Here is a 25363-nt window from a genome sequence, read left to right on the forward strand (position 1 = left end):
GGGCCTGCTGGAGGAAACTGCACAATCAGCGTCAGCCCCTGTGTGCTCATCTCTGAGATGGGGAAGTGTCCCTTCCCCAAAGTCTCAAAGTCCAGGGTAGACAGAGGGTGTTGATTACAGACACGCACCTACACAAGTTCCCTTTAGAGAGACATACACGGAAGGGTGCCTGCTGTGTGACCTTGGCTAGTTACACGGCAGCGCTCCTGCCTCCATGCCTTCTCTGCAAAGACTGTCCCTGCTTTAGAAGGTTCTTGGGAGGCCTAGCCCAGTGCCAGGTATGTAACAAGTGCTGGATCAAGCATTAATATTTTTCTTATGTTAATGATCACATCCAAAAACACAGGTCGAAAGGCTTCTCCTGGGGGCATGGCCAGCAGTCACTTTGGGGAAGCAGCTGGGTTTACAAAATAACCAGATGAGGAAATTACAGAGCTTGAGAAATCCCCCCAAATTACGGCCATCCTTGCCCCTCCTTCCACTCACCCTTCGTGACCCGACTACTCAGTGGTCCTGGGACAGCAGTGAGACGTGTCCTGCTCTGTTGCCGTGTTCCAGGTCTCTAGACACAGGGCCAGGAGTCCCAGCCAGAGAATTCTGACGGCAGCAGGTATGGGGTTTGGGGAAGCCTCCCAGGCTGCTGTAGGACTCCAGTCCACACATGGCCTGGGCTAGCTGCTCCATCTCGGGGAGCCCTGAGTGTAGAGAAGGAATAAAGGATGGCACTTGGGGAGCCAGGCAGGTTAGAAAGCACCAGGAGGTGCACTGCCCAGGTTCATCTCCTACAGTAACCCTGCAGCAACTTATTCACAGACGTGTCCCAGGAGCCTGGCACAACACTGGGACAAGACTCCTGAATGCAGTAGTGGTGGGTAACCGTCAATTCAGCAAACCTTGGGAGAACTCATCCACCTGGGGGAAGTGCCTGGCCCAGGGAGGCCCGCAGCTACACCAGAAGCTACAACGTGAGTACTGTGGCCTTGGCTCCCTTCCTCCCTCCTCCTTTCTGGGTCCTTGAGTGTGGGGACACGGGGGAAGAACAGTGTTGGCAGGTCACCGTCGAGGGGCCCCTTTGAGACCCTAGGCCTAGAGCCCCTGAGGTCCAGGTGGTGTGCAAGGACCTACTAGGCTGCTTGGGGTGGGTTAGGTCCACGATGTCCAGGGGGCAGGCCCGCTCCCTCTAGCTGAGCCGGCAGCCGAGGGGTGCGGTTCTGTCGCAGCTGCTCACATCGAGTTTTAGTTCCCCAAACATGTTCCTCCTAAGCAGAGTCACACCCTGATAGTAATGGAATCCTCGGCGGGTGGTGGGTGTCACCACTCGCCCGGACCCGCAGCCAGCCCACCTAATTCGAGGTGGAGGGGAGCGGGGGCGGGACAGGGGCAGGGTCAGCGGGCTCGGGCGGGAGGGCAGACGTGCTTCCGACGCAGCGGAGTTAGTGGGGACCAGGTGTCATCCTCCCTGGGCCGCCATCCAGGTGCGGGCAGCCTGGGCCCCGCCTCCTGGCCGCCCCCCCGCCTCCTCCCCCATCCAGCCCCGGCCAGCGTCCCCGCCAGGCGGCCCACGTGCGCAGGGCGGCTGGGGCGCATGCGCGGGGAGGGGCGGGGGGAGGGGCGCGCATGCGCGGGGCGGCGTGGGGCGCGTGCGCGTGCGCACTGGCGGCGCGGCGGCTTTGCTGCTTGGCGGGCCCGGCGCCGCGGGCCGGTCTCCGTGGGGAGGGCGCGGCCATGGGGCGGGGAGCGGCCGCGGCGCCAGGGGCCGGCTAGCGACGGCGAGCGGCGGCGGGGCGGCGGGGTCTGCGGGCTCGGCCCGGCGACGGGGCGGCCCCGCGGGCGCCCGCGGTAGCGAACGGTGAGTGCGCGCGGCCGCTCGGCCCGGCCGCCCGCCCGGGGTCGCTGCCGCCTGGGGTCGCGGGGGTCGGGGTCGTGAGGGGCCGGGGAATGCGGCGTCTCCGCGACGTGGGCCGCGGCCTGAGCTGACCCCTGACCCCCGGGCGCTCCTGGGGGGCCCGAGTTCACGGTCTGGCGGTGCCTCCGAGGGCGGGTCCTCGAGGGCTGGTCCCTTCGCTTAGGACGCACACGTGACCTGCCGACGGCCGCGCCGGGCGCGTGGGTCGGGATCGCCCCGGCGCCTGGGTTCGCGAGGACGGGCCAGACGCTGGAGCTGGCGTCCTTCGCTCCGGGCGGCGCCCCCGGCCCCTGGCTCGAGTCCCGCAGTCCTGCCCTCCGGGCGGCCCGGCACCGGCCAGGGCCCCGAGGACCTGCGCCCGGGGCGGGCCCGGCGTCCTTGTGCGGCCTCTCCGGCCGGCTGACCGCGCAGCGCCCGCCGCGCGCGCTTGCTGAGGGCGGCACGGGGTCCGCACAGGGCTGGGGGTCCCCAGCGGGGTTCTCCGGGGTGGGGCTGACCTGACGAGGAGCGGGGAGCGGCGGTAGGTCTCAGCGCGTCCAGTTAGCTCTTGAGAAGGAGCGGAATCCCTAACTTGCAGAAGGAAGAGGCAGGAGGTGTTTCGTGGGAGCTGAGGCCCCACGTCTTTGTGACCTCAAATCGCGACTGCTGGAGGCGGCCGTCCGGCGGCCCGAGGAGCTTCCCGACGCCGGCCGGGCGGTGCCTGGGGCGCTTCTGCCCGCGGGCCTCTCCGTCCCGCCGGGGTCCGCCTCTGACGCCAGGACTCCGTCCCCGCGCGCTGGCTGGGGGCTTCCCCTCTCCGTGTGTCCCCGCCCGCGGCTGCCGCCCTCCTGGGTTCAAGGCACGGGGACACGTGTTCAGAGGGACCGGCGAAGGTGGCCCGGGGGGGGGGGCGGGAGGGCGGCGCCTGGGCTCGTCCAGAGCTGTGCAGACCCCTGTCCTCGCCGGCCCCAGGAACGGGCAGCCGCGCGCTGAAAAGCCCCCTTCGGATCTCTGTCCTGTTCAGCGGTCAGGCTGTTGGTTCCTGTCGCCACAGAACCATCCAGAAGGGCTTTCTCGGTTCGTCCGCCACCAGTGTGATGCCCGGGTTGGTGGCATCTCTGCAGCCCTGGCGTCATTTGCTGGGGAAGCGGGGCAGGCGAGCGCACGGGCACTTCTCCCCGACTCATGTCACTGCGGAGGAACGTTTTCCCGTGTCTGTCTGCAAATAAACTTTTCTTTTTTGTTGAGTATTTCGACAGGTGTGTGTTGGGGTCATGTTCACAGCGGCGCGTGTGGCTCCTGCAGTGCCCCGTGTGCTCTGTTTTCGCCCGGCAGTGTCTCTCCCCATCGCTCTGTGTTCTTTACCCACAGACGCTCTGCTGTTCTGCTCCAGCCCTTTTCCTGAAACTTGCCAGTGCAGAGTTGTCTTTTAAACTCAGATTGTCTGTGTGAGGAACTTGGACGGAATTGGAATTTCATCCTTTGGAACAGTTAACATGCTAAAGTTGAGTTAAATGTGAGATAAATTTTAAAAGCTGGTTTTAATGTTTAATACGACTATTTTATAGACTAGTTTACTTGTTAGTCACCAAGTTAGTCTTGGCAAGTGTGTTTTAACAGCTTCTAGATCTGTGTAATAATGATTTTTAAATACATTTGCCTTTTGTGGTTTTGATTGGTTTATCCTTTTTTAAATTTACTCTTTGTTTTGAGATAATTACAGACTCACTCACAGGAACTTGTGAAAATAGCACAGAGAGACCCCTGTGCCTCTCCCGGTGTTAGCTTACATGTCGATGGCACCATAATATTACCAGGAAATTGGGCTGGACAAATACCGTTAACTACACTACACTCCTTATGGAGATTCTACACGTTTTTAGGTGTGTAGATTCTGTGCGGCCTACCTTGTGTGTACATTTCTGTAACCACCGCCACAATCCAGGCTCAGAACCGCTCCATCTCACCGCGGAGCTCCCCCAGGCCCTGTTCAGACTCCCTGGCGACTGCTCATCTGTTCTCCTTCTCTCTCTGATTTTGTCATTTCGAGAAGGTTGTGTAAGTGGGATTATTCAGTATGTGACCCCTGGAGACAGGCTCTTCAAACTCAGCCCCTGAGATCCATGCAAACTGTCACAGGTGTCAGTAGGCCTTCCCTTGGGAGGCCCAGTCGTGTTTTATTGTTGGGATGCACCACGATCTGTTTAACTCTTCACCAGCTGGAAGACATTGGGCTGTCTGCGGGGTCTGGCTATTGCAAATAAAGCTGCTGTGAGCGTTCCTGTGCATGTTTTTATGTGAACGTAAGTTTTTATTTCTCTGGGATAAATGCCAAGGTGCAGCTACTGGGTTGTATATTTAGTTTTTATAGGAAACTGCCACGCTCTTTTCCAGAGTGCCTCCCTTTGATGTTCCCACAGCAGGCTGTGATGGTCTTTCTGTGCACCCTCTCCAGCTTGTAGTTATTTGGCCGGTCTGGTGGGTGTGTAGTGGTACCCCAAGCTGGTTTTCATTTGCGATTCCCAGTGGCTGGTGATGTGGAGGGTCTTTTCACAGGCTTGTGTACCATGCCTACATCCTCTTTGGTCTGTTCATCTCTTTTGGTTCATTGTTGGTTTTGAGATTTCTTTATATATTCTAGATGCAAATCCTCTGTTGGATACCTAGTTTGCAGATATTTTCTCCCAGTCTGCAGCTTGTTTTTTTATTGTCTTAACAAGGTCTTCCACAGAGCAAGTTTCTAATTTTAATGAAGTCCAGTTTATCAATTTTTTTTACCTTTTATGGACTGTGCTTTTTATATCATGTATAAACAATTCTCTTTAGCCCCAGGTCCCAAAAACTATCTCCTGTGTTTTCTTAGGAAGGTCTTGTAGTTTATGTTTTACACTTAACATAGTCCAGTTTGATCCATTTTGAGTTAGTTTTTGTTGAAGATGTGAAATTTAGGTTGAGGCTCACTTTTTTTTGCCTGTGGATGTCTGATCACTCCAGCTCCTCCGTGGAATTGCTTGTGCGTCTTTGTCAAAATCACTTGAGTATGTTTGTGTGGTTCTGTCTCTGGGTTCTCTTTTCTGTTCCATTGATCTGTTTGGCCGTCTTCCGCCAAATGCAGCACAGTCCTGATGATGGTGAGTAAGTCCTCAATCAGAGAGAGCGACTCTTCTTTCTGAAAATTGTTTTAGCTCTGCTAGTACCTTTTCCTTTCCAAATAACCTTTAGAGTAAGCTTGTCTACATCTACAAAAGAACCTTGCTGGGGTCTTTGCAGAAACTGAGTTAACCCTGCAGATCGGTTTTGGGAGCACTGACGTCTGTACTGTGTTGAGTCGCCCAGTCCGTGAGCAGAGGTGTGTCTTGCCATTTGTGTAGAAGGAAATCTTTGCTTTCTTTCAGCAGTGTTTTATGATTTTCAGCATCTAAGTCCTTTACATGTTTTGTTAGATGTATATCTGAATATTTTTAAGTGATTGTAAGTGACGCTGGGTTTTTGATTGTCTGCATCTTTTTTGCCTGATTGCGCTGGCCAGCCCCGCCAGTGCTCTGTTGGGTGAGGGTGGTGACAGCAGGTATCCTGGCCTTGTTCCCAGGCTTAGGGGAAGGCATTCATTTTTTCGCCAGTAAGTATGATGTTAACTGTAGGTTTGTAGACGCTCTTTATCAAGTTGACAGAGTTCCACTGTGTTCCTCGTTGCTGAGAGTGTTTGTCATGAATGGGTGTGGAATTTTGTCAGATACTTTTTTGTACATCTGTTCATATAACTAGTGGTTTTTTCCTTTACCCTGTTGACACGTTGGACTACAGTGGCTGAGCCAGCCTTTCTATCCTGGAATCACCTTGCCTGGGGATGGATTTATCCTTTTTAAACATGTGTTGTGTCTGTATTAAGGATACTTTGGATACAATAAAAATATTAGCCTAAGACTTAGTGTAATACAATTCTTAAACTACAAGTAGAAGCTGAGACAGTGTCACCTGCATATCTGGCTGTAGGATAAATTACGTTCCTGTACTTTTCCCAGGAAGAGCTGAGGAGCTGGAAGGTGATTTTGGGCTGGTCAGTGCAGCTGGAAAGGCCTCTGCAGAGTGTGTCGGGTGGGGGTGGGAGGGGTGGCTGTCCTTCCAGAGGACCTGGGTCCATGGGAACCTAACCTGCCCTTAGTGCTACTTTTTGTGCAATGCCAAATTTATTTGACTTCTTAAGTAATAAACAAAACCTAGAAATTAAACTTTTAGCGTTGATTGCAGACGTAACAAATGCCCCTCAACCATTTAAATAAGAATTACATGGAATGATTTGTTTGAATATGTTACCCATTAACATCAAACAGAAGACATAAAAAGCCAATAATTACAAAGCTAATTATAAGCCTATTGAAAATTTCAGCATCATAGGTTTAGTTCATTCCTTTCCTTGTCTCCTCAGGGTTGTAGGAATCTTACTAGATGGTCATTTCTGCCCCTTCTTGGAGGGATAGAGCTTTCCATGTCCTCCTAGGATTACAGCGTCAGCTGCCCGGCTCTGGCCACAGATTCAGTGTGGTGACCACGTAGGACCCACGAGTGTCCCTGAGTGACTGTGCCATGGAGCCCCACGAGGAGCCATTTTCATTCTTTTGTTAATATTATTTCTGAAGCTTCTCTGCCTTCGTGGGACTTCTGAAGGCAGGCCTTCCTCACAGTGGGTCTCAGCTGCGTGCCGCCCAGAGGGTGGTGCCCTGAGGGTGGTGCAGTGCCCTGAGGGTGGTGCCCTGAGGGTGGTGCAGTGCCCCGAGGGTGGTGCCCTGAGGGTGGTGCCCTGCGCTTGGTGCTCTGAGGGTGGTCTCCAGGTTGCTTTGGCCAGAGATTTGGGACCATTGCCTGTGATTATCACCCGTAGGTCTTCCGCATTCCTGGGGCCTGAAGCATGCCCTGATGGAACCTTATTTTAGTGTAGAAGGGGTCAAGTCATTGGTTCGCCTGCGGCTCATGCCCTGGGACCCTCGTTGGGCCTCCCTGCTGTGTCTGTGTCCACTGTGGTTGTGAGTAGGGGCCTAGGATCTCTGGCCCAGGTGGCAGCTCTGCCCCGTCCTAGCTTGTGGTCCTGGGCTCCGGTCTCTTAGACGTTGCCCTCGCGGCTTGCTGTGAGGGTGAGTCGGGATGTCCAGTGCCCGGACAGGGCCTGGCAGGGTGGGTGCTGGGCCTGTGATGGGCCGTGGTTCTGCTCCTCGTGGGCCGTCCTGGTCTAGGTAACTGCCCACGTTGCTGCAGCTCAGCCTGCTTCCCCTGTCCCTGCGCCTCCTTCCTGCACAGAAAGAGGGAAGCCGCTGTCCCCAAGGGGCAGCACACCTTGTCTGGTGACATTTTCCTCCTGTTGAGTTGGAAACTAAACATCTCTCATTATCTTCACCCTGGTTTGTATCACAGCTATTTTTTATGTGATTTGTCAACTTCTCCTCTGTGGACTCTCTCTTCTCAGCCATCATTTGTTCAAGTGTTTTCTTTTTGAGGCTTGCATGCTTATAGCTTGGCTGACAGGGTCCTTTAAGCCCCTCCTTTGCCCTTTTTTGGCAACAGGTTGTTCTCAGTCCAGGATGCCATCTCCGGCAGCCTTGCTCCGGCAGCCTTGCTCCGGCTCTGCAGGTCAGAGGAGAGTAGTTGGTTTACTTTTCAAGGTGGCAGCCTGAGGCTGCTGCAAGGCCTCTTAGTAACAGCTCAAAACTAGTTTTTTAACAATATTTCCTTTTAAAGTTGTGAGTTCACATTTGATAGTTCCAATTTCCCTGTCTGGTGTTGCTCTCCTAGGACCCTTGTGAGGACTAAGTGGATGGCGCAGAGAAGCAGTCAGGGCAGTGCCGGAAGCAGAGAAGCTGCTCAGTGAGGTTGGCTGTTATTTTTTCTTTTGCACCGTTCTTGATGGAATAAGGAGTTAAACATGTCTGTTTAGTTTTTTCATATATTAAGCCAAAATCTGCCTTCTTGTGTCTCTTACCAGGTTACCCTGCTGCCTTTTGGAGCGCTGCACAGCCTCTCTGTTCTCTGCCATCACACACTTAATCACGGGGGCCCCTCCTTGGCCAGTGGTCTCTGTCCTCTCTCTGGGCACCGGCTACCACCCCCTGGTCTCCATCCTCACACCTTGCTGCTCTTGCACTCTTGACCTCACTCTTTTCCATTTCCCCCAGAATTCTTTCCAGATCCCTTCTGTTTGGCTGCTGAATGGGGGCGTGGCCCACGTTGTGGGGAGCCCTCCAGTTCCATGGCTGTACGTGTTCACCGTGGGCTGACTGGGCCCATGCCAGCTGGTCCCCTGGGCTCCGGCCTTGAACGCGTGGCTGCCTGCTCGTCATCGCCCCAAGCCAGTGATAACCCTGTGAATTCAGTGGGGCACTTTTCAGGCACTGAGCACCTGGACTGAGCAAAACCAAGTTTTGGTAGCTCCTGTTCTGGGACACGAGGGACAGACCATGCATGAAAGAGTGACACAAGGGCAAGTGGTGCTGGACGGAGGGTGACAGGCGGGTGGCACCTGTGTCCTCTTGAGGAGGTGACGTTGAGCGGAGGTCTGAGTGAAGGGCTCTTTCCAGGTCTGGGGGATCACAGCTCGAGTTTCGCAGACAAGTGTGTGTAGACGCGTATTCTTGTTTCTCTGGGGCGACCACCTGGGCACATGGCAGGCATGTGTTAACATTTTAAGAAACTGCTGGACTATTTCCCAAACTGGTTGTCGGGTCCCTTCCCAGTCGCGGTGCAGGAGGCTTCCGGTCGCCGTGGCCTTGCCCATACTTGCTGTGGTCAGTTTTCCTACATGTTAGCCCTTCTGGTAGGGTGTCAGGAATTTGCAATTCCTTGATGACTAAGGATGTTGGGCATCTTTTCATGCTTATTTGCAATCCATATATCTTTAGGGAAGTTGCCCAAAGTTGAGATCTTTTGCCCATGTGTTGAATTTTGTCTCCTGCAGCCTTGCTGATAAACTTGCTGATTAGATGTGGTTGGTTTTTTGTAGATGCCTTATGATTTTCTACTGAAAATCGTGTCCTCTACACGTACAGTTTCACCTGTTCCTCCTCTGTCTTTATTGCATCTTCTTGCCTTATTGCACTGGCTTTGGCCTCCAAGTATCGAATAGGAGTAGTTATATCAGTCGTGTTTTTGTAGGTTCTGGTTTTCATTGAGTTTTTCATGTATTTGTAAAACATCAGTGTTTCTCAAGCTAGGACGATATTGATCCACTGATATTGATCCACTCGGGCAGTTGTCAACCCTGTCTCCCTCCCTCCCTCCCTCTCCCTGTCTCTTGCTTGGCCCCTCCCCCTCCCTCTCTCAGCAGTTTTCTTAGAAAATTACCTTTTGATCCAGGTTTTCCAGTTAGTGTCATTCTTTTCGTCCTTTGATCTAAGCTAGTTTACTCCCTGTGCTCTTTCTCCAGACTCTGGTTTTCTTTGTCTCTCACACGTTGGCTTCTGCCTCTATTTTGTCTCCTCTGTGCCTTTCTTAGGCTTGTTTTTTCCTTTTCTACCTCTACTTGAGTTAAATCTCAGCTCATCACTCTGTTCTCAGGACCTTCCATGCAGCCTGACGGGCTGGCAGAAACTTTGGCTCCATGTTCAGGTAGTTCTTTTCCTTTCTTTTCCGCGCGCCATGGGCCATAAGTCAGGCCGCAAGTGGGTCAGGAGGAAGTTGAGGTGTCCTGAGTGGTTGGAGGGTTTGGTTTTCCTTCTCCTTTTGTCTTTTCCTGTGTTATGGTATTGTGGTCGGAAATCAGGTTCTCTACCTTTGCTAATTTTTGGAAGTTGAAGGTTTTTTTGAGGCTTAAAATAGGTCAGTTTTGGGGGCTGGCCTGATGGCACAGCGGTTGAGTTCCCACGTTCTGCTCTGGTGGCCCGGGGTTCGCCAGTTCAGATCCTGGGTGCGGACCTACCTGGGTGTGGCCTTGTCAAGCCGTGTTGTGGCAGGCGTCCTGCGTAGAAGGTAGAGGAAGGTGGGCATAGATGTTAGCTCAGGGCCAGTCTTCCTCAGCAAAAAGAGGAGGATTGGCAGATGTTAGCTCAGGGCTGATCTTCCTCAAAAAACAAGCAAACAAACAAGGTCAGTTTTGGTAAATGTTCGCTGGTGCTGGACTAGAAGTGCAGGCTGTGTTTGCAGGGCTGGAGTTGAATGTGCCTGTGGGTCAGTCTCACTGATTCTGTTGACCCGGCTTTTCTGGAGTGAGAGGTGTTCACAGCCGCCCGCCTTTGAGTCCCCATCAGCACGCCGTGCTCCCCTCGCCGCGTAGCCTTCGCGTGGTGTGTGAGGGATGGGCCGTAGCACCCGCTCCGCAGCTTGTTCTTGTTTTTTGGCTTTTAGCTCTTCTAGATTCGTGAAAAAACACAGGTAGATTCCTGAGTTCTTAAGTATCTTTATGATGGAAACAGACTATTTTCAAAGTCCTTTGGTAAATTGGACTTCAACCGTTATTCCCCTGGATAGAATGGGTGTATATATGTGTGTATACATTAATTTGTACATGTGTATTTACTTACTTTATTTATTTTATTAAATTAAGGCATCAGCGTTTTTCGGACCAAAGTCCTCGTTTATCGACTATGGAAGTGGAACAAGAGAAAGTCAACATGAGTAAGGAGCTGAGTGCAGATGCAGCCTCGTACCGCTGCTCCGCGTGTCATGGGGACGAGGACTGGGGGCTCAGCCACCCCATGCGGGGGCGCGCCAAGTCCCGCAGCCTGTCTGCCGCGCCCGCCCCGGCAAGCACCAAGGAGTTCAGGTACAAGGCCCCTCCCTGCCCCCCTCTCTGATTTCCTGATCTGACTTAATAAAACTGCCACAAAAGGTTCTTTTAAGTAGTCTATACGGGTGCGTACAAATACTGATTAATGTGATGTCTCCTCAGAAAGTGGAGTGGGACGGGCTTTCTGAGTCCCCAGAGCAGGGGACAAGCACGCTCTGGCACGTCTTCCCAGAGGGCACCCATGGCTGCTTTTCCTTTTCTTTGCCCGTCAGCTGTGCCCTCACAGACTTGCGAGTGTGAGGTGTGTGGGTGGTGCTGAAGGTGCTGGTCATCGCTGGGGCTGGTGGAGGCGGCAAGGTGTGGGCAAGCGCCGTGGCCTGCCCGAGCCCTCTCTGGCGAGCTGGAGGTACGCATTCTTGCGCAATGTGCTTGAGCAACAGCCTGGGAGCTTCGCATGAAGCGGCCTGCCCGGCAGAGCACTGTGATGGCCCCTGCGGATGTTGCTCTGGTTTTGGGAACTGTCAACGCGGTGAGTTTCAGGTGGCAGCTGCGAGAGCCGGCCTCGCCTCTCAAGCAAGGGTCGTCTGTGAAAGGCAGGGGCTTTTGGGGAAAAGCACGTGGTTCTGTCAGGCAAGGTGCAGTGGTGCCCTTGGTGGGCAGTGGGGCAGGGCCGCAGTGCCAGCACAGCTTTCTGTCTAGAAGGCTCTGACCCACGTGTGGGAGAGGCAGCCGCAGGGTCTGCCGGGACCGGCAGCTTCCCTCACCTGTGTCGTCGTGCCGAGTTTCCAGGTGACCTGCTGCTGCTTTAGTGTGCTGTCTGCGTTCCCCCGGCAGCCCTGCTTTGGGGTCTGGTTTTGTGGGTTTGGCGTACACACCCTTTCTGTTTCAGAGGACATTGAACCTGGTGTGGCGGCAGCAGGTCAGAGGTGGCCTCTGCGTGTGGGTGTTGGCCGGGGAGAGACGGAGGAATGTGCCCAGTCACGGCCAGTTCTTAAGGAGCAGAGATTAGGTGTAAATGCGCCTCAGGAAAACCTCCTGTGGACAGCATTTCCAGAAATCTTTGCGTGCTCTCAAGGGCCAGGGAGGCACAGCCTACGTCCAGATGGCATGACTCTCTCTCACGGTCGGCTGCCCTTCGTGAGACAGTAGGAAATCTGTTTTGTCTGTGCTGCGGTTGGAAGGCCTTGTCCACCCATAAGATGGGTAAAGATGAAAGCAAGCTAGCCAGCTCCGTCTGCTGTCTTTGTGACAGTATTTTTGGTCCAGAAAGGGACCATGAGGCTGTTGGAAGCTAGTGTTCTGTGTAGGGTGAACACGTCCCACAGCCCTGTCTCTGTGGGGGTGTCCTCTTTGCTCCCCCGGCCCCTTGCTGGGGCCGGGGCTGGACCCCCAGGTTGAGAGGGAGGGCAGCCAAGTGGTGTCGTCCCCAGGACGCGTGCTGGCCGCGGCACCCTCTGCGCAAATGATTTGACTGTGGCTGAGCGACTTTTAAATTACTGAGAAAGTTGGATCATTTAAGTAGTATTTTTTTTATTGACAGTACAACTCAGGATGAGCATTTTTGTTAGAATTTTAATCCAGATCACTTTGGGATGGTTTCTAAGGTCTTGATTCCCAAGAATAAACTCAAGGACTGGTCCTCAGATAGAATTGCCAAGAGACACTGCAAAAATTCAGATTCCCAGGCCTGTCCCCAGAGGTTACATTCTGTTGTTCTGGGGGGGCCTGGGCACCTGTGCTGGTTTGGGGTCTTTGTCCTCAGGGTCATTTCTGGGCGTGCCTCTGTGTCTCTCTCACTGCTGTTACTACACAGGCAGTGTGGCCTTGGATGCAGCTCTGCAGGCCAGGGCGGAGTCTCCTGGGACCATCTCGTGGACGGGGCAAATGACAGAGTTAATGTCATTGGGAGTAGAAGTGTTTCCGGGAGGCTGCACAGTCTGTACCTGTGTCTGTCCACACGTGTGCTCTTGGGGCAACTGATGTCACCACTCTGTGCCTTTCCCCACAGGAGGACCCGCTCCCTGCACGGGCCGTGCCCGGTGACCACTTTTGGACCAAAGGCCTGCGTGCTGCAGAACCCCCAGACCATCATGTGAGTAGCGGGGCGTCCGGGACTGTGTTGCTGTGGCGCAGAAGGTGCTGACCTCAGAGTGAGAGGGTGCGTGTTAACGTACGTGTCGGTCAGCAAAAGCTGGGAGGCACTGTCACCAACTCTCGTTGAGTGCAGGGTCTCCCATACCTTCGAGAACGTGGACAGGGGACGGGCCAGGGTCCGCTCCATGCGCGCAGCAGGTCAAGTGGGCTTCCCCTAAGATGTTTAGAGTTACTCTTTTGTTTTTACAGTAAAAACTCTAGGAGGGGAACTGATGTATTTCATGCTAACGCATTTGGTGGGTCCAGTATGTTTCTCCTTTAATTATTCTTGAAATACAGAGACGTTAATTGGCTTTTTTTGAAAACCTGAGTTTACTTGTTTGAAAGAGAGCCCGCCTTGTGAGTGCAGCTTTAAAAGCTCTGTGTTTTGGCAGCAGCGGCGTCAGCCCGAGGGGAGCGTGGCCTTGGACTCCTGGTGAGGTGCACAGATGAGAGACTGTTTAAAAACTAAGCAATTAGGATTATTTCCCTGGACTCTTGAATACCTCTCCGTCAGTCTGGCCTCTTCTATCTAGTATTTGATGGTTCCAAAGGAGTGAAAGCTTTGTTCATGGGCTGTGTGGGGTCTGGCTGTGGTTTATGTCTTTGCAAAGACACACGAATATGACTTATCTGACATTAGTGTTTTATGTTAAGGAATCAGGATTCCATCTCCGCTCTGAGTATTGTGCCTTGTCCCTGGTGGACGCTCACCACCCCTGCAGGCGGTCTGCGCTCTCCCTTCAGGCCTTTGTGTGCAGCCCCCCGACAGGGTCCCCTCCTTCATGGGCAGCCATGGGAGTTCACGTTCTCCAGGGGGTGAGCGCTGTGGCCTCAACTGTGTTCCTGCGACTAACCGTCTGAGAGCCTTCCCTCCTGTGAACTGCTCAGTGCAGCTGTCCACCCCAAATCTCACGGCATACCCCAGTAGTTGGGGCCCCAGGCTGCAGGTGCAACCCTCTGAACGGGTGCGAGGTGGTGGGCCCAGGGGATGGCGACGGCGCCCGTGCTGCCACCTCAGGGTGCCCACTGTGAAGTGCGTGGTGTGTGGGGCCTGTGACTGCCCACTTCCTGCAGACACTGAGGGCCACTGGGCACTAGGCCCTCTGGGCGAGCGCCCCTGTTCGTTTCAGGCACCGTCTGTGGCTGTCTGGTCGCTGCTGCCACACGCGGGGCAGGTCTGATCCCGCCTTTGCTCCCATCCCGTCCTCGTCCGACTCCCACCCGTCTGCCGTGGCCCTTCTCATGCCCCCACAGTCTGCTCTCTGCACAGCAGCTACATTGGTGACCTAGCCCACCCAGGCACCTCCAGACCCAGAGCCCTAGCTTCCCGCTGCCAGCTCCTGCCTCACCCTCTCCCCACACCCAGCGCCTTCCTGTTTGCTCTGACTATAGACTGGCCCTGCCCTAGCCTTCTCCCAGCCGCCTGAGGGCCTCACCCTGCATTTCCTGGTCTTGGCAGAGCTGCTTGCTCCTTGTTACTCGTATCTCGACTTAAGTGCCACCTGAGTGGCCTCCCGCCGTCCAGCCTTAATTAGCCATCACTCAGTCCTGGCCAAGCCCACAGTCACCGTCCGAGTTGCGTGTGTGTTTCGGCCTCGTGAGCCTCAGGTGGGGGCTCAGGGCGGCATCTGAGCTGCTCCCCGGGGTCAAGGCGGGGTTGTTCACGGTGAGGTGCCCCAGACAGAGGGCAAGTGTCCTAGGAGTGTCCCCAGGGCTGCAGGTCAAGGTTGAGAAGTAAGCGGCTTTCTCTGGCCTTCCTTGGCCCATGTCCAGCACTGTCTGGTGGGCTGTCATCTCTGAGGGGACAGGACTCCGTTTCTCTACCTTGCACCCGCCCTCCTTCCCAGCACTGTAGCTGGGTGGGGCAGGGCTTCATAGGTACTAACCTGGCTTTTTCCCTGGCATTCAGAAATAAAATATTATAGAAGGGTTGATTACGAGGGACTGTTGCTTCCTACTTTATTGTCTGAAATTTCATTATGAGTGTGTGTTTTCTCTTACGTTGAAACGCATGGAATTGCCAACGTGTGATTGCCTTTGCCTTACAAGATGGCAAAGGCTCCGATGGGTCACCTTCTAAGCTGTCCAGCAGCCCTGCTCTCAGGCAGCCCTGCTCTCCTGTCCGCATCCACAGCCTATGCGCCAGGGAAGGGTCAGCATGCACTTTGCGGGTGACCCAGCAGGAAGTTGAGTGACCGATTGGCACCTAGGCCTGTGCAGTACAGTGGCCCTGGCTGGGTGCGGCCAAGCCCAGGGCTGGAGGGGGTGGGCGGTGCCTGCCTGGGTCAACGGGGAGGGGCTTCACCGGCTGCTCAGCCGTGCGTCAGACGCCCGCTGACCTGGGTAGAGTACTGCCAGCCGCCTACACTCCCTCTGAGGCCCGTGGCCGAGCAGAGGGACGAGATTTGGGGATTGCACGCCCCTCCACCTGACTGTAGACTGAGAACAACTCCCACAGGACCCAGCCAGTCCCACGACCCTGTGCCAGTTCCCGTGCGGCTGGGACGGGTCACGGCACCCGGAGTCTGGACAGGGCTTGTCCTGAGCACCGAGGGCAGCAGAGCTCGCCGGCCAGCTTAGTGAGGAGCACAGCGAGCGTCTCAGGTCTGGCCTCTTTGTGTCTCAGGTGATCCTGAGGACTTTCTGTTTTAAGTAGGCGACTAGGCAAGAGGATTGTGTGAACAATAAGAAGATTCAGTGCGATTTGTTTGATTGTTAATTTTAGGAGACTCTTGACTTGGTTGTTTTACACAACCGTTGACAAGTCACTTCAGGATTCTGTTTTGCCTTCACTTCTGAGGATGCAGAAATTAGGTTCCTGGTTCAGATGCACAGCCCGGAGAGTTTGAGGGGCCGGTTTGCATTATACTCCTGTCGTTGGCAAAGTGTGACAGGTGCCGTGCACGGACCGGCCGTCCCCACTCGTGAGCTGTGCTGTGACCTGGGCGGGTGATGAAGCTCATAGAGGGAGTTATGAGTGAGCCCTCTCCTCGAGGAAGCGCCTGGAAAGGGTGAGTGATAGTCAGGCGAGAGCGAGATGAGTCACTGCCCGCCTTCGTTAGTGGTTTCTGTTGTGGTTCTGAAAGCTGTTAGTGGGCTGTCCCGCATTCCCAGAGGGAAGCACCACCCGCGATGCACCGTGGGAGCCGATGTCGGATGGGGAGTCTGTGGGGTAGGGAAGCCTTCCTGCTGGCTTGCACTGCACTTGAAGAAGTGTTTCCCGATGGGCTGAGAGGTCAGTGCTGGCCGAGGTATGTGCTGACCCGTGGTGGCCGCCTGTCCGCACGCCACTCCTTGGAGCTTGTTCACCATGTGAGACCTGGCTTGTTCCAGGCTGGCCTGGGACATTCCCTGTGACTTACACAGGAATCGGGGTCACAGCTAGGGGGCCCTGCCTCCAGAAGAACAGCCCTACCCGTCAGTGAGGGCCTGCTGCCCACAGACCACAGTGCAGGTGGCCTCCTCGCGCTGGCCCACCAGCACCAGTGACCGGTCGGCACCACGGGCACTTAGGAGGCTGTCTTTCTTGGGCAGGAGCCCACTAACTCTTTAAAAAAATAGACCTTCTCTTTTTTTTTTTGTTAAAGATTGACACCTGAGCTAACATCTGTTGCCAATCTTTTTTTTCTTTTCCTTCTTCTCCCCAAAGCCCACCCCCCACCCCCGCCCCAGTACATAGTTATATATTCTAGTTGTGAGTGCCTGTGCTTGTGCTGTGTGGGATGCCGCCTCAGCATGGCCTGATGAGCGGTGCCATGTCTGCGCCCAGGATCCAAACTCGCGAAACCCTGGGCCGCCAAAGCAGAGCACGCAAACTTAACCACTCGGCCATGGGACCAGCCCCAAAATAGACCTTCTTATTCCAACAGTTTTCTGTTCACGGCAAGACTGAGGGGAAGGTACAGAGATTCCCATATCCCCCCCACATGCAGCGCCTCCCCTACTGTCCACACCCCACAGAGGGCCGTTGGTTACAGCTGAGGCCCTGTACCCACAGGGCATCGTCTCCCAGAGCCCACAGCTTGCAGTGGGGTCGCGCGGCACCCTGCATTCTGAGGTTGTCCAAATGTGTGCCTACCATTATAATCACACAGGTAGTTTCACTGCCCCAAAAATCCTGCCAGTCACTGACTTTTAAACAGGCTTTTTTTTTTTTAAGCTTTTTTTTTAAAGCTTTTTTTTGTTTTTTCCTTTTTCTTCCCAAAGCCCCCCAGTACATAGTTGTATATTCGTCGTTGTGGGTCCTTCTAGTTGTGGCATGTGGGACGCTGCCTCAGCATGGTTTGATGAGCAGTGCCATGTCCGCGCCCAGGATTCGAACCAGTGAAACACTGGGCCACCTGAAGCGGAGTGCATGAACCTAACCACTCAGCCATGGGGCCAGCCCCATTAAACAGGCTTTTAACTGTCAAAGTTAAGGGTCAGCTGAGTTGTTCACTTAGTGGTGTAGACGTGGGGCTGCACCCCGCCACGTACAAGTCAGCAGGAAGCTGTGTCCTCAGGGGTCTGTAGTGGTCCCCAGGGGCCGCAGCCCCAGTCAGCTGGTTTGGATGTTTGTGGGAGGTCCGATGTCCTCCACCGCGTGCAGGAAGGGCCCCAAGCAAAGAGCGGTCCGGCTGGGTTTCTCCTGGAGCAAGTCCATGAGTGAGGTTTGTTCCAAAGGAGCCATCGCTGGCTGTCGCTGGGAACTGAAAGAGCAAGCGGGTGTCAGGTCAGGGCTGCGTAACTGAGTAGGGGTGCAGTCAGGCAGCAAGGCACCTGGGGGTCCTTTGAGTGAGGACTGTCCAGGTGGGACGAGTAGCCAGAGGATTCAGCTGTGCCCTCAGCCCGGCTCCGGGCACTTGGGGCCCACACTGGCCGGACCGGCCCCCAGCCGCAGGGCATGGGCAAGCACGGCCCGGTCAGTACAGCACTGGGCGCTCGTCCAAGACCCGAGGACACGCTTCCAGGGGTGCCGTTGCCTGCCCTCCTGGGAAAGCGCACTCGTGGTGTGAACGCTGCTCTCCCCTCAAAGGCACATCCAGGACCCTGCTAGCCAGCGGTTGACATGGAACAAGTCCCCAAAGAGTGTTCTCGTCATCAAGAAGATCCGTGACGCCAGCCTGCTCCAGCCCTTCAAGGAGCTCTGCATGTACCTGATGGAGGTGAGCGGGCCGGGGGGCGACCCACAGCTCCCCTCTGCCCTCCTGCTTCATTTGCGCCGGTGGGATTCCACCTGCCACAGTGGAAACTGATGCTTGCTGACGCTCCACAACATGCTCATCTGGGCTGGCTGGGGGCTCAGGGAGGGGAACACGGGGCTGGGGAGGGGGTCGTGGAGCCAGCCTCCTATCAGGTGTCCACGCTTCTGATTCCGTAGCTGGTAAAGTTAGGAGGCTCTCTCCAGAAGAGTGGCTTCCATAGCAAGCGTCGCAGACCCTCCAGCAAGATGGAAATCTGCGAGATGAGCAGATTGGAAGCCGTTTGCCGGCCAAGACAGAGGACTCGCTTCCCCCTTGTCCTGCGACGCCCAGGCCTAAAGGCGGCTTTGTGGAGGAGCAGCACCATCTGAACTGGGTCTCGTTTGTGGGCTGACGTGCCATTCTCCCTTCTAGGAGAACAACATGATTGTGTATGTGGAGAAGAAAGTTCTAGAAGACCCTGCCATAGTGAGTGACGACAGCTTTGGGCCAGTGAAGAGGAAGTTCTGCACCTTCAGAGAAGGCGAGTTGTCCTTGGGTTCTGTCGGTGGTTGACTGGGCGCCAGTCCAGGTGAGATGGGAGCCCCTAGCGCCCCTGCTCCGTCTGGGCGGCTCTGCCCTGCAGCGCCAAGGGCTTGTGACGGTTTTCCTTGTGTTCGCTGCTGTGTTTTCTAGATTATGACGACATTTCCAATCAGATCGACCTCATCATCTGCCTGGGGGGGGACGGGACCCTGCTCTACGCCTCCTCCCTCTTCCAGGTGAGGCTCGGCGGCCTCCGTCTTGCGGGCTTGCACAGCCTGAGGAGGGTTCGCCCCCCTCTCGTCTCCTGCCCTATGCTGGGCAACTGGTGCACGTTCCCACTGAGGCTCACTGGATTTTCCTGTGAGCCCGCTTGTTGGTTGTAGAGCAGCTCTGCGATGATGCCAGGCGAGCCTCTGCTCTGGGTGCTTGAAGCTGTGGGTGGCTGGGCATTCCCATGCTCAGGAGTGCTGGTGGCAAGTGGCGTGGGCAGGCCCAGAGAAGGGCGCGGGGTGGGAGGAAGAGGGCTGCAGGGGAGAAACAGCCCTGGGGGTGGCTGCGGTCCACACACAGATGGCATTCGCAAGCTGCGCTGCGTGGCTGTGTTGGGCGGGGGCCCAGGACAGGTGGGGGCAGCAGCTGCAGGCTGATCCTCCAGGGCATCAGGGGAAACGCTCTGGGGGTGCCAGAGGGTGAGGGTCTACACAGGAGCCCACCCTGACTCCCCACAAGGCAAGGTTCCTGCGGGGACCCAGCTGAGGTGCGTTAGATGGTCAGGCATGGGGGCCCTTGGAGAGCCGCCTGCAAGTGACAGGGCAGCCACCAGGGCACAAGGGTCAGGTTCTGCAGGCGGTGTGGACCGGGGCCTCAGCACCCCAGGACACACACCCACTGAGGCTGGAACCCTGCAGAGTCAGCTTGGGCGAGGCCGGAAGTCGAGGTGCTGGGGGCGGCCCTCCCACCCACCGCATCCAGCCGCCTCAAAGCTGCCGCTCCTGCCCGCCTCCCTCCGAGGCTCCCCCGCCTGCTACCATCCCGCTCCTCCCCCTCGAAGGGCTGCAGAGTGCCCTGCTGGGGACCACAAGTCCCACTCTCAGGCCCACTGCCCCGTCGGGTCTTCCTACCTAGAACCTATGAGGCACGGTCTCCACGGGTCAGAGCCTGGTGGCGCTGGAGTGGCCGTGATCGCCTCATGTCCAGCCCTCATCAGCTCCTTCCTGTCCTCTGTGGTCAGTGGGCTGGTCAGTCCTCTTGCCTTTGTTTCTCACTGGCTCTCCACATTGCTACTTCTCTAGGCTCCCTGACTCCCTGCTGACCTCAGGTGTGGTCGCTGAGTCAGCCCTGCTGGCCCCGCCCCCTCAACACGTCAGCCCCCTGCCCATGCCTGGCGCAGAGCCTGCCCTCGTGTCCCCTCCTGGGGGTGGTCAGGGGTGGGGCGGTTGGTGCTCGGGTGCCTTTGCAGTGGACTGGCCAGCTGAGTGACCTGCCTCATTGGCTCACAGGGCAGCGTGCCTCCGGTCATGGCTTTTCACCTGGGCTCCCTGGGCTTCCTGACCCCCTTCAACTTTGAGAACTTTCAGTCCCAAGTTACTCAGGTGATACAGGGTGAGTCGGAATGTTCTGGAACCCACAAGCAGTTCTGAACATGAGATTGTCTTCTCACTTGGTTTCTGGCTTTTTAAATGATGCATAGAGCAACATGTAAGTGTTTCCAGATTCAGAGATTTCTGAATTCTGAATGGTTCAGACGTGTTTTTCCTGATGCTAAGGAGAGAGCAGGTCACAGGTTGAAGCTGCTGTGTGTGTTGAGTAGCAGTGAACTATGTTCACAGAAGTGTTGCTCTCAATTTGGGAGAAGGATCAGGGGTCTCTGGTCTGCTTCCTGTGGGGTGCTGCCGCCCATCCCTGCTGACCTCGCTGGCTGTGACCCCTGCCGGCCCCCAGGGAATGCAGCTGTTGTTCTCCGGAGCCGGCTGAAGGTCAGGGTCGTGAAGGAGCTTCGAGGGAAGATGGCCATCCCCAACGGGATCAGCGAGAACGGGGTGCTGGCTACAGACCTGGACACAGAGGTCGGGAAGCAGGTCATGCAGTACCAGGTCTGTGGACACGTTCCCCCCAGCTCCAGGCCGTGCCCTTACTGTCTTCTGGCTTTGGGGAGGGGCACGGGGTGGAGGCCTTTGGGCTGGAACCCTGGGGGAGCCCCTTGTCCTCAGCACTTTGCAGAGAGCCCAGGAGCAGCACAGGTGCCTGAGGGCAGACCCACTGGGAGGTGCTGCCCAGCCCCTCAATGTGCTGTGGCCTGGCCATCCCCCAGGTCTTGAATGAGGTGGTGATCGACAGAGGTCCCTCCTCATACCTGTCCAACGTGGACGTCTATCTGGACGGGCACCTCATCACCACGGTGCAGGGCGACGGTAGGCGGGCATCGGGCAGCCCTGGGAATTCTGTGTGGGCAGGGGGATGGGGGATGGTGACCAGGGAGAGTGACCATGTTGCCTGTCCACAGGGGTGATTGTCTCCACCCCGACGGGCAGCACAGCGTATGCGGCTGCAGCTGGGGCCTCCATGATCCACCCCAACGTGCCAGCCATCATGATCACACCTATCTGCCCCCACTCACTGTCATTCCGGCCCATTGTGGTCCCTGCAGGGGTCGAGCTGAAGGTCAGAGCCCCCCTTTCACCTTTTCTGGTTTGAGCCATTGCCCAGGGCCTGGAGTGCTGACCACCCACTCTGGCCTGAGGCTACCTTGTCCCCCACGCCCCTCCTCCTGTGATCCCGTTACCTCCCTAGCTGTGACCCCAGTGCCCACTGGGCCATGGGCCCCACCTTGCTGGGTGCTGGATGGGGCTTCATGGCCATTCTGGTCTCTCTGCTGGGTTCATGCTGCCAAGGGTCTGGTCGGTGGGGGCGGCGCTGAGAGCTGGGCCAGCCCCTCAGGCAGGGCTTTCGGCCTGCAGTGTGAGGCTGGTGCACATTGCATGGGCCAGGACAAGTAGCCCTAGGTGAGGAATGACCCCTGCCCAACATGCCCCCTGGGACCTCTGTCCTGGTGTCTGGCCCATCCCTGCTGCCGCTGTGCCTCCACCTCATTCTTCCCCTGCCCCACGCACCCACTGCAGGCCGTTGCAGGCCAGCGTGTCCCTGGCTGTGAGCCCTGGTGGGCGGGGCTCCATCTGTAGGTTGCAGTGAGCTCAGGGCTGGAGCCAGATGCCTGGCCCTATCTTCCTGCCATGGGTGGGTGAGTGGCAATTCTGGGCCTGGGGAGATGCCCGTCCCCTGTTCCCCGGGACTGGTGTCAGCAAGACACGAGTTGATGCCTTCACAGCCTGGAACTGGCCTTGGCACACAGTGGGCACTTGTGTTGTCTGTGAGGTTCCTCCTGGCTGGGGCTGCCCTCCCTGGGTGGGGTCCAAGGGCTCAGCAGTAGGCGCCTGAGTCCACACCTGTCCTGCTTGACCCCTTCAGATTATGCTGTCACCGGAAGCTAGGAACACCGCCTGGGTGTCCTTTGATGGACGAAAGAGACAGGAGATCCGCCACGGAGACAGGTGTGTGCCCGCAGGGCTGGAGTGAGGCATGAGGAGCACGTGTGGGCCCTGGAGGCAGTGTTCTGCCACTGAGAGCCTGGACGGGTCTCTGTCCCCCAGGTCTCACATGGTCATGGCGGGGTCTATGTCTGTCAGGCAGCCAGTCACACCCAGCTTGCAGCACAAGGCCTCACATTCTGCTGTGCCTATGAGTGACAGACCCAGGGCCCCTCACCCCGGCCACTCTCCTGCCTTGGCACCCCTGCCACTGCACCTGTCTGCCCTGTCCCCTCATCCTACCCACTTCCCCAGCCTGTGGGGTCCCTTCCAGCTGCACCTGTCTGCCCTGTCCTCTCATCCTGCCCACTTCCCCAGCCCGTAGGGTCCCCTCCAGCTGCACCTGTCTGCCCCGTCCCCTCATCCTGCCTGCTCTCCCAGTCCCTAGGGTCCCCTCGGCTGCACCTGTCTGCCCCGCCCCTCATCCTGCCCACTCCCCCCACCCGGATGGTCCCCTCCAACTGCACCTGTCTGCCCCATCCCCTCATCCTGCCTGCTCCCCCAGTCCATGGGGTCCCCTCGGCTGCACCTGTCTGCCCCGTCCCCTCATCCTGCCCGCTACCCTAGTCTGTGGGGCCCCCTCCATGGACTTGGATGGGCTAAGGGAGTCTGTGGTTCTGTCCCAGGATTCCTTGGTACAGCAGCACCACTGAGCCCTCAGCCTGTGAGTCTCCTTGGGGCTAGACCGAAAGGCACCACACTGCCTGGCCCCCTGCCCCTGGGGCATCAGAGGATGAGGGCCCAGGCTGAGTGGCAAGTGATGGGAGCAGAGCTGAGATGGGCCGCAGCTGGGCTAGGGAGCCGCATCCCAAATGGCTCCCTGCCAGTTAGGGTGGGTGTGGCCCTCAGGCAGGGCTCTGGGACTGGGCCAGGCAGGCCAGGCGCTCCTCGCCCAGCTCTGGAAGGTGCCCTGGGCTCACCTGTGCCGTGCGCGTGTCTCTTCTGTCTCAGCATCAGCATCACTACCTCTTGCTACCCCCTGCCCTCCATCTGCGTCCGAGACCCCGTGAGCGACTGGTTTGAGAGCCTGGCTCAGTGTCTGCACTGGAACGTGCGGAAGAAGCAGGCCCACTTCCCAGAGGAGGAGGAGGAGGAAGTCTAGGCTGCGCTCCTCGTCCACACTCGGGACCCTGAGCCTGAAGCTTCTCCGGTTCTTCCTTTCCTTTTCTGCCTCCTTCTTGCTCACCCTCCAGGGGAAAAGCCAGCCTGAACACGTGCTGTGAACAGTTGTGTGCCCCGCTGGGCACCAGACTCCATGTCACTTCTGTCTGTAGCCAGAGGAAGAGCCTGGAATCTGCCTTTTATGACCAGATCAGCTGTTTTTAACATTTTAAATCTGACTCTCTTTTGCATTTCTAAGGAAGCAAAAAGTGAGCAGTGGCCCAGAGCTCTGAGGTTGGCACCACATGCACCATGTCGTGGTCAGAGCCCCATCCTGGGGCTGGGATCCTGGGGCCGGGGCCCCGAGCTGGATGGGCTCTTTGTAATCCCTTGTCAGGAAACTTTTCCGTAAATCAGTCTATTAAAATTCAGAGGGGATCAGATCCGATTGATCTTTCTTTGGTGTTAGAAAATAAATGTCCTGTAGCCACACATCTTCCCTTAGCTGCCACAATTTTCCCCTTAATCCTGCGCTCTTTTTCCCCGAAACCTTCTTGAGGGGAACACTTTCGCAAAGAGCAGCTTGTTGGTTGATTGGCCGGGCCATTGGGTGGGTGGCCCCCCCCCCCCCCGACAGGCCAGCACTGAGTCTGCCCAGACCCCCGCCGTGGGCCCGAGGCTCTCGTGTTCCCCCTGTGCTTGGGTGTGACAGGTGCCACCACATCATGGCCTGGTGAGCCTGGCGGTGGCCTGGTGGTGGCCAGGTGAGAGGTCGGACCACACACATTCCTCACAAAGCAGGCACAGCACTCCCTGCCGGGAAGATGTTTTAAAGCCTGTGTATACTTTTTAGAGATTCTTGTAAACCTTCTGAAGTGCTTACGTACAGATTTTATTGTACACACTTCGAAGACTTCAGAGGGAAGGGGGTTTGTACTCCCATGAAATGGAGCCTTGTCCCATGTTTCCACTGTGTTCTGTGACGTTGTGCACTGGGACCATTCTGTCCAGTCCAGCATGATCGCCTAGGGCGACAGTCCACGAGAGAGACGGGTGCTTCTCAGTTAGAAAGCCTGGTACAGACGGGTGCTTCTTGGTTCGAAAGCCTGGTACTTTGCAGTTGTAACAAGTTCAGGACAAATTGGTTAGTGAGGAGAGTGGTGGTGGTGACACTGTGTTGACTCTGTTCCTGCTTCTCCGGTGGGTCTTGGGCTTCCAGGGAGACTCCCATCATTCCTGCAGCCGCTCCTCCATCAGCCAGCCGGTGGGGCGTGTGCACGTGTGTTTACCACATGGGGCCAGAGCCTTTGTGGAGTTGGTGGAGCCCTGGCTCAGTGTGCACATGGCCACGGCCCCTGGTTACTGTCACCTATCAAGCGTCCTAAGTACGGGCATCTGCTTTTGAGTGACTTTGAGTTGCATTTTCATCTGCTAAATTGGCAAGAGCTGAAAGAGATGAGTGCCCACCCTTCCTTGGACTCGCTTCAGCAGTGACGGGCGGGGGCCGCACTTGCCCCCTTGGAGGTCGCGTGCTTCAGTCTCGCGCTGATAGATGGTGTCCAGGGCCACACGTGCGGCTGCCCTCAGTCAGGGGTCTCCCCAGAGCAGGCTCTGCACCGAGCGCTGTCCCCTGCACTTGCCGGTCTGGGCACCTCTGTGTCTCGGCCTCAGTGGGAGCTGGCAGTGGGCCTGGGGTTGGAGACACTGGGGCACTCACCACCTGTCCGTGGGTACTGGCCCCAGCTAGAGGCCTGCCCGTCCTCCCGCCAGCTGAGAGTGAGCCAAACCCAAACTCCCAGCTTTCGGTCCAGAAGCAAGTGGCATCCAGAATTCAGATCACTCACTCGGGAAAACAAGTGTCAAGCAAGTCCTCAAACGGCATAATGTTGGAATGATCTAGAAAACTTTGGATTTTTTTAAGTCACTTCTTAATGTTTCATATTGTTAATATCTTGAAATTTTGTTAAATGTTGTTGAAAGCCTTATTACTATTTTCGGATCCTTTCAATAAACAGACTTCTTTAAAAAGTTGGGTTGAGTGACCGTTTTATTTGGGTCTTGGTAACCAACACAAAGATGCTGAGGGAGGTGGCTGGGGCCTCTGGAGCTGCAGACACCTTGAGCGTGCCCTCGGCCACAGGAGGGACAGGTCGCTCAGTAGCCCCACCCTGCATCCTGGCCCAAGTGTCCCATCAGCCTTGCTGTTGGCACCGGCCAGCTCTGGGGTTGGGCAGTGTCCTCC

At 56.5% G+C, this 25363-nt stretch overlaps 1 protein-coding gene across 14 annotated transcripts; it reads left to right on the top strand.

Annotated features, from left to right (window-relative positions):
* Window positions 1-98: 98 nt before the first annotated feature.
* Window positions 99-25149, top strand: NADK (NAD kinase). Of its 14 annotated transcripts, none has more exons than XM_070611145.1 (14): window positions 140-278; window positions 814-965; window positions 7670-7746; window positions 10413-10631; window positions 12604-12687; window positions 17746-17875; window positions 18326-18434; window positions 18587-18672; window positions 19936-20038; window positions 20378-20529; window positions 20748-20847; window positions 20940-21097; window positions 21902-21984; window positions 22972-25149. In XM_070611145.1, the coding sequence occupies exons 4-14, from the start codon at window positions 10453-10455 to the stop codon at window positions 23120-23122; spliced, it is 1335 nt and encodes a 444-aa protein (XP_070467246.1). In that variant the 5' UTR covers window positions 140-278; window positions 814-965; window positions 7670-7746; window positions 10413-10452; the 3' UTR covers window positions 23123-25149. The 14 variants fall into 14 exon arrangements, with proteins under 14 accessions (XP_070467242.1, XP_070467246.1, XP_070467241.1 ...); XM_070611140.1 differs by lacking the exon at window positions 140-278 and adding an exon at window positions 469-610; XM_070611143.1 differs by lacking the exons at window positions 140-278; window positions 814-965 and adding exons at window positions 2101-3401; window positions 3609-3768.
* Window positions 25150-25363: the final 214 nt, after the last annotated feature.

This window comes from Equus przewalskii, chromosome 2, assembly GCF_037783145.1.
Source record: "Equus przewalskii isolate Varuska chromosome 2, EquPr2, whole genome shotgun sequence".
Classification (NCBI taxonomy): Eukaryota; Metazoa; Chordata; class Mammalia; order Perissodactyla; family Equidae; genus Equus; species Equus przewalskii.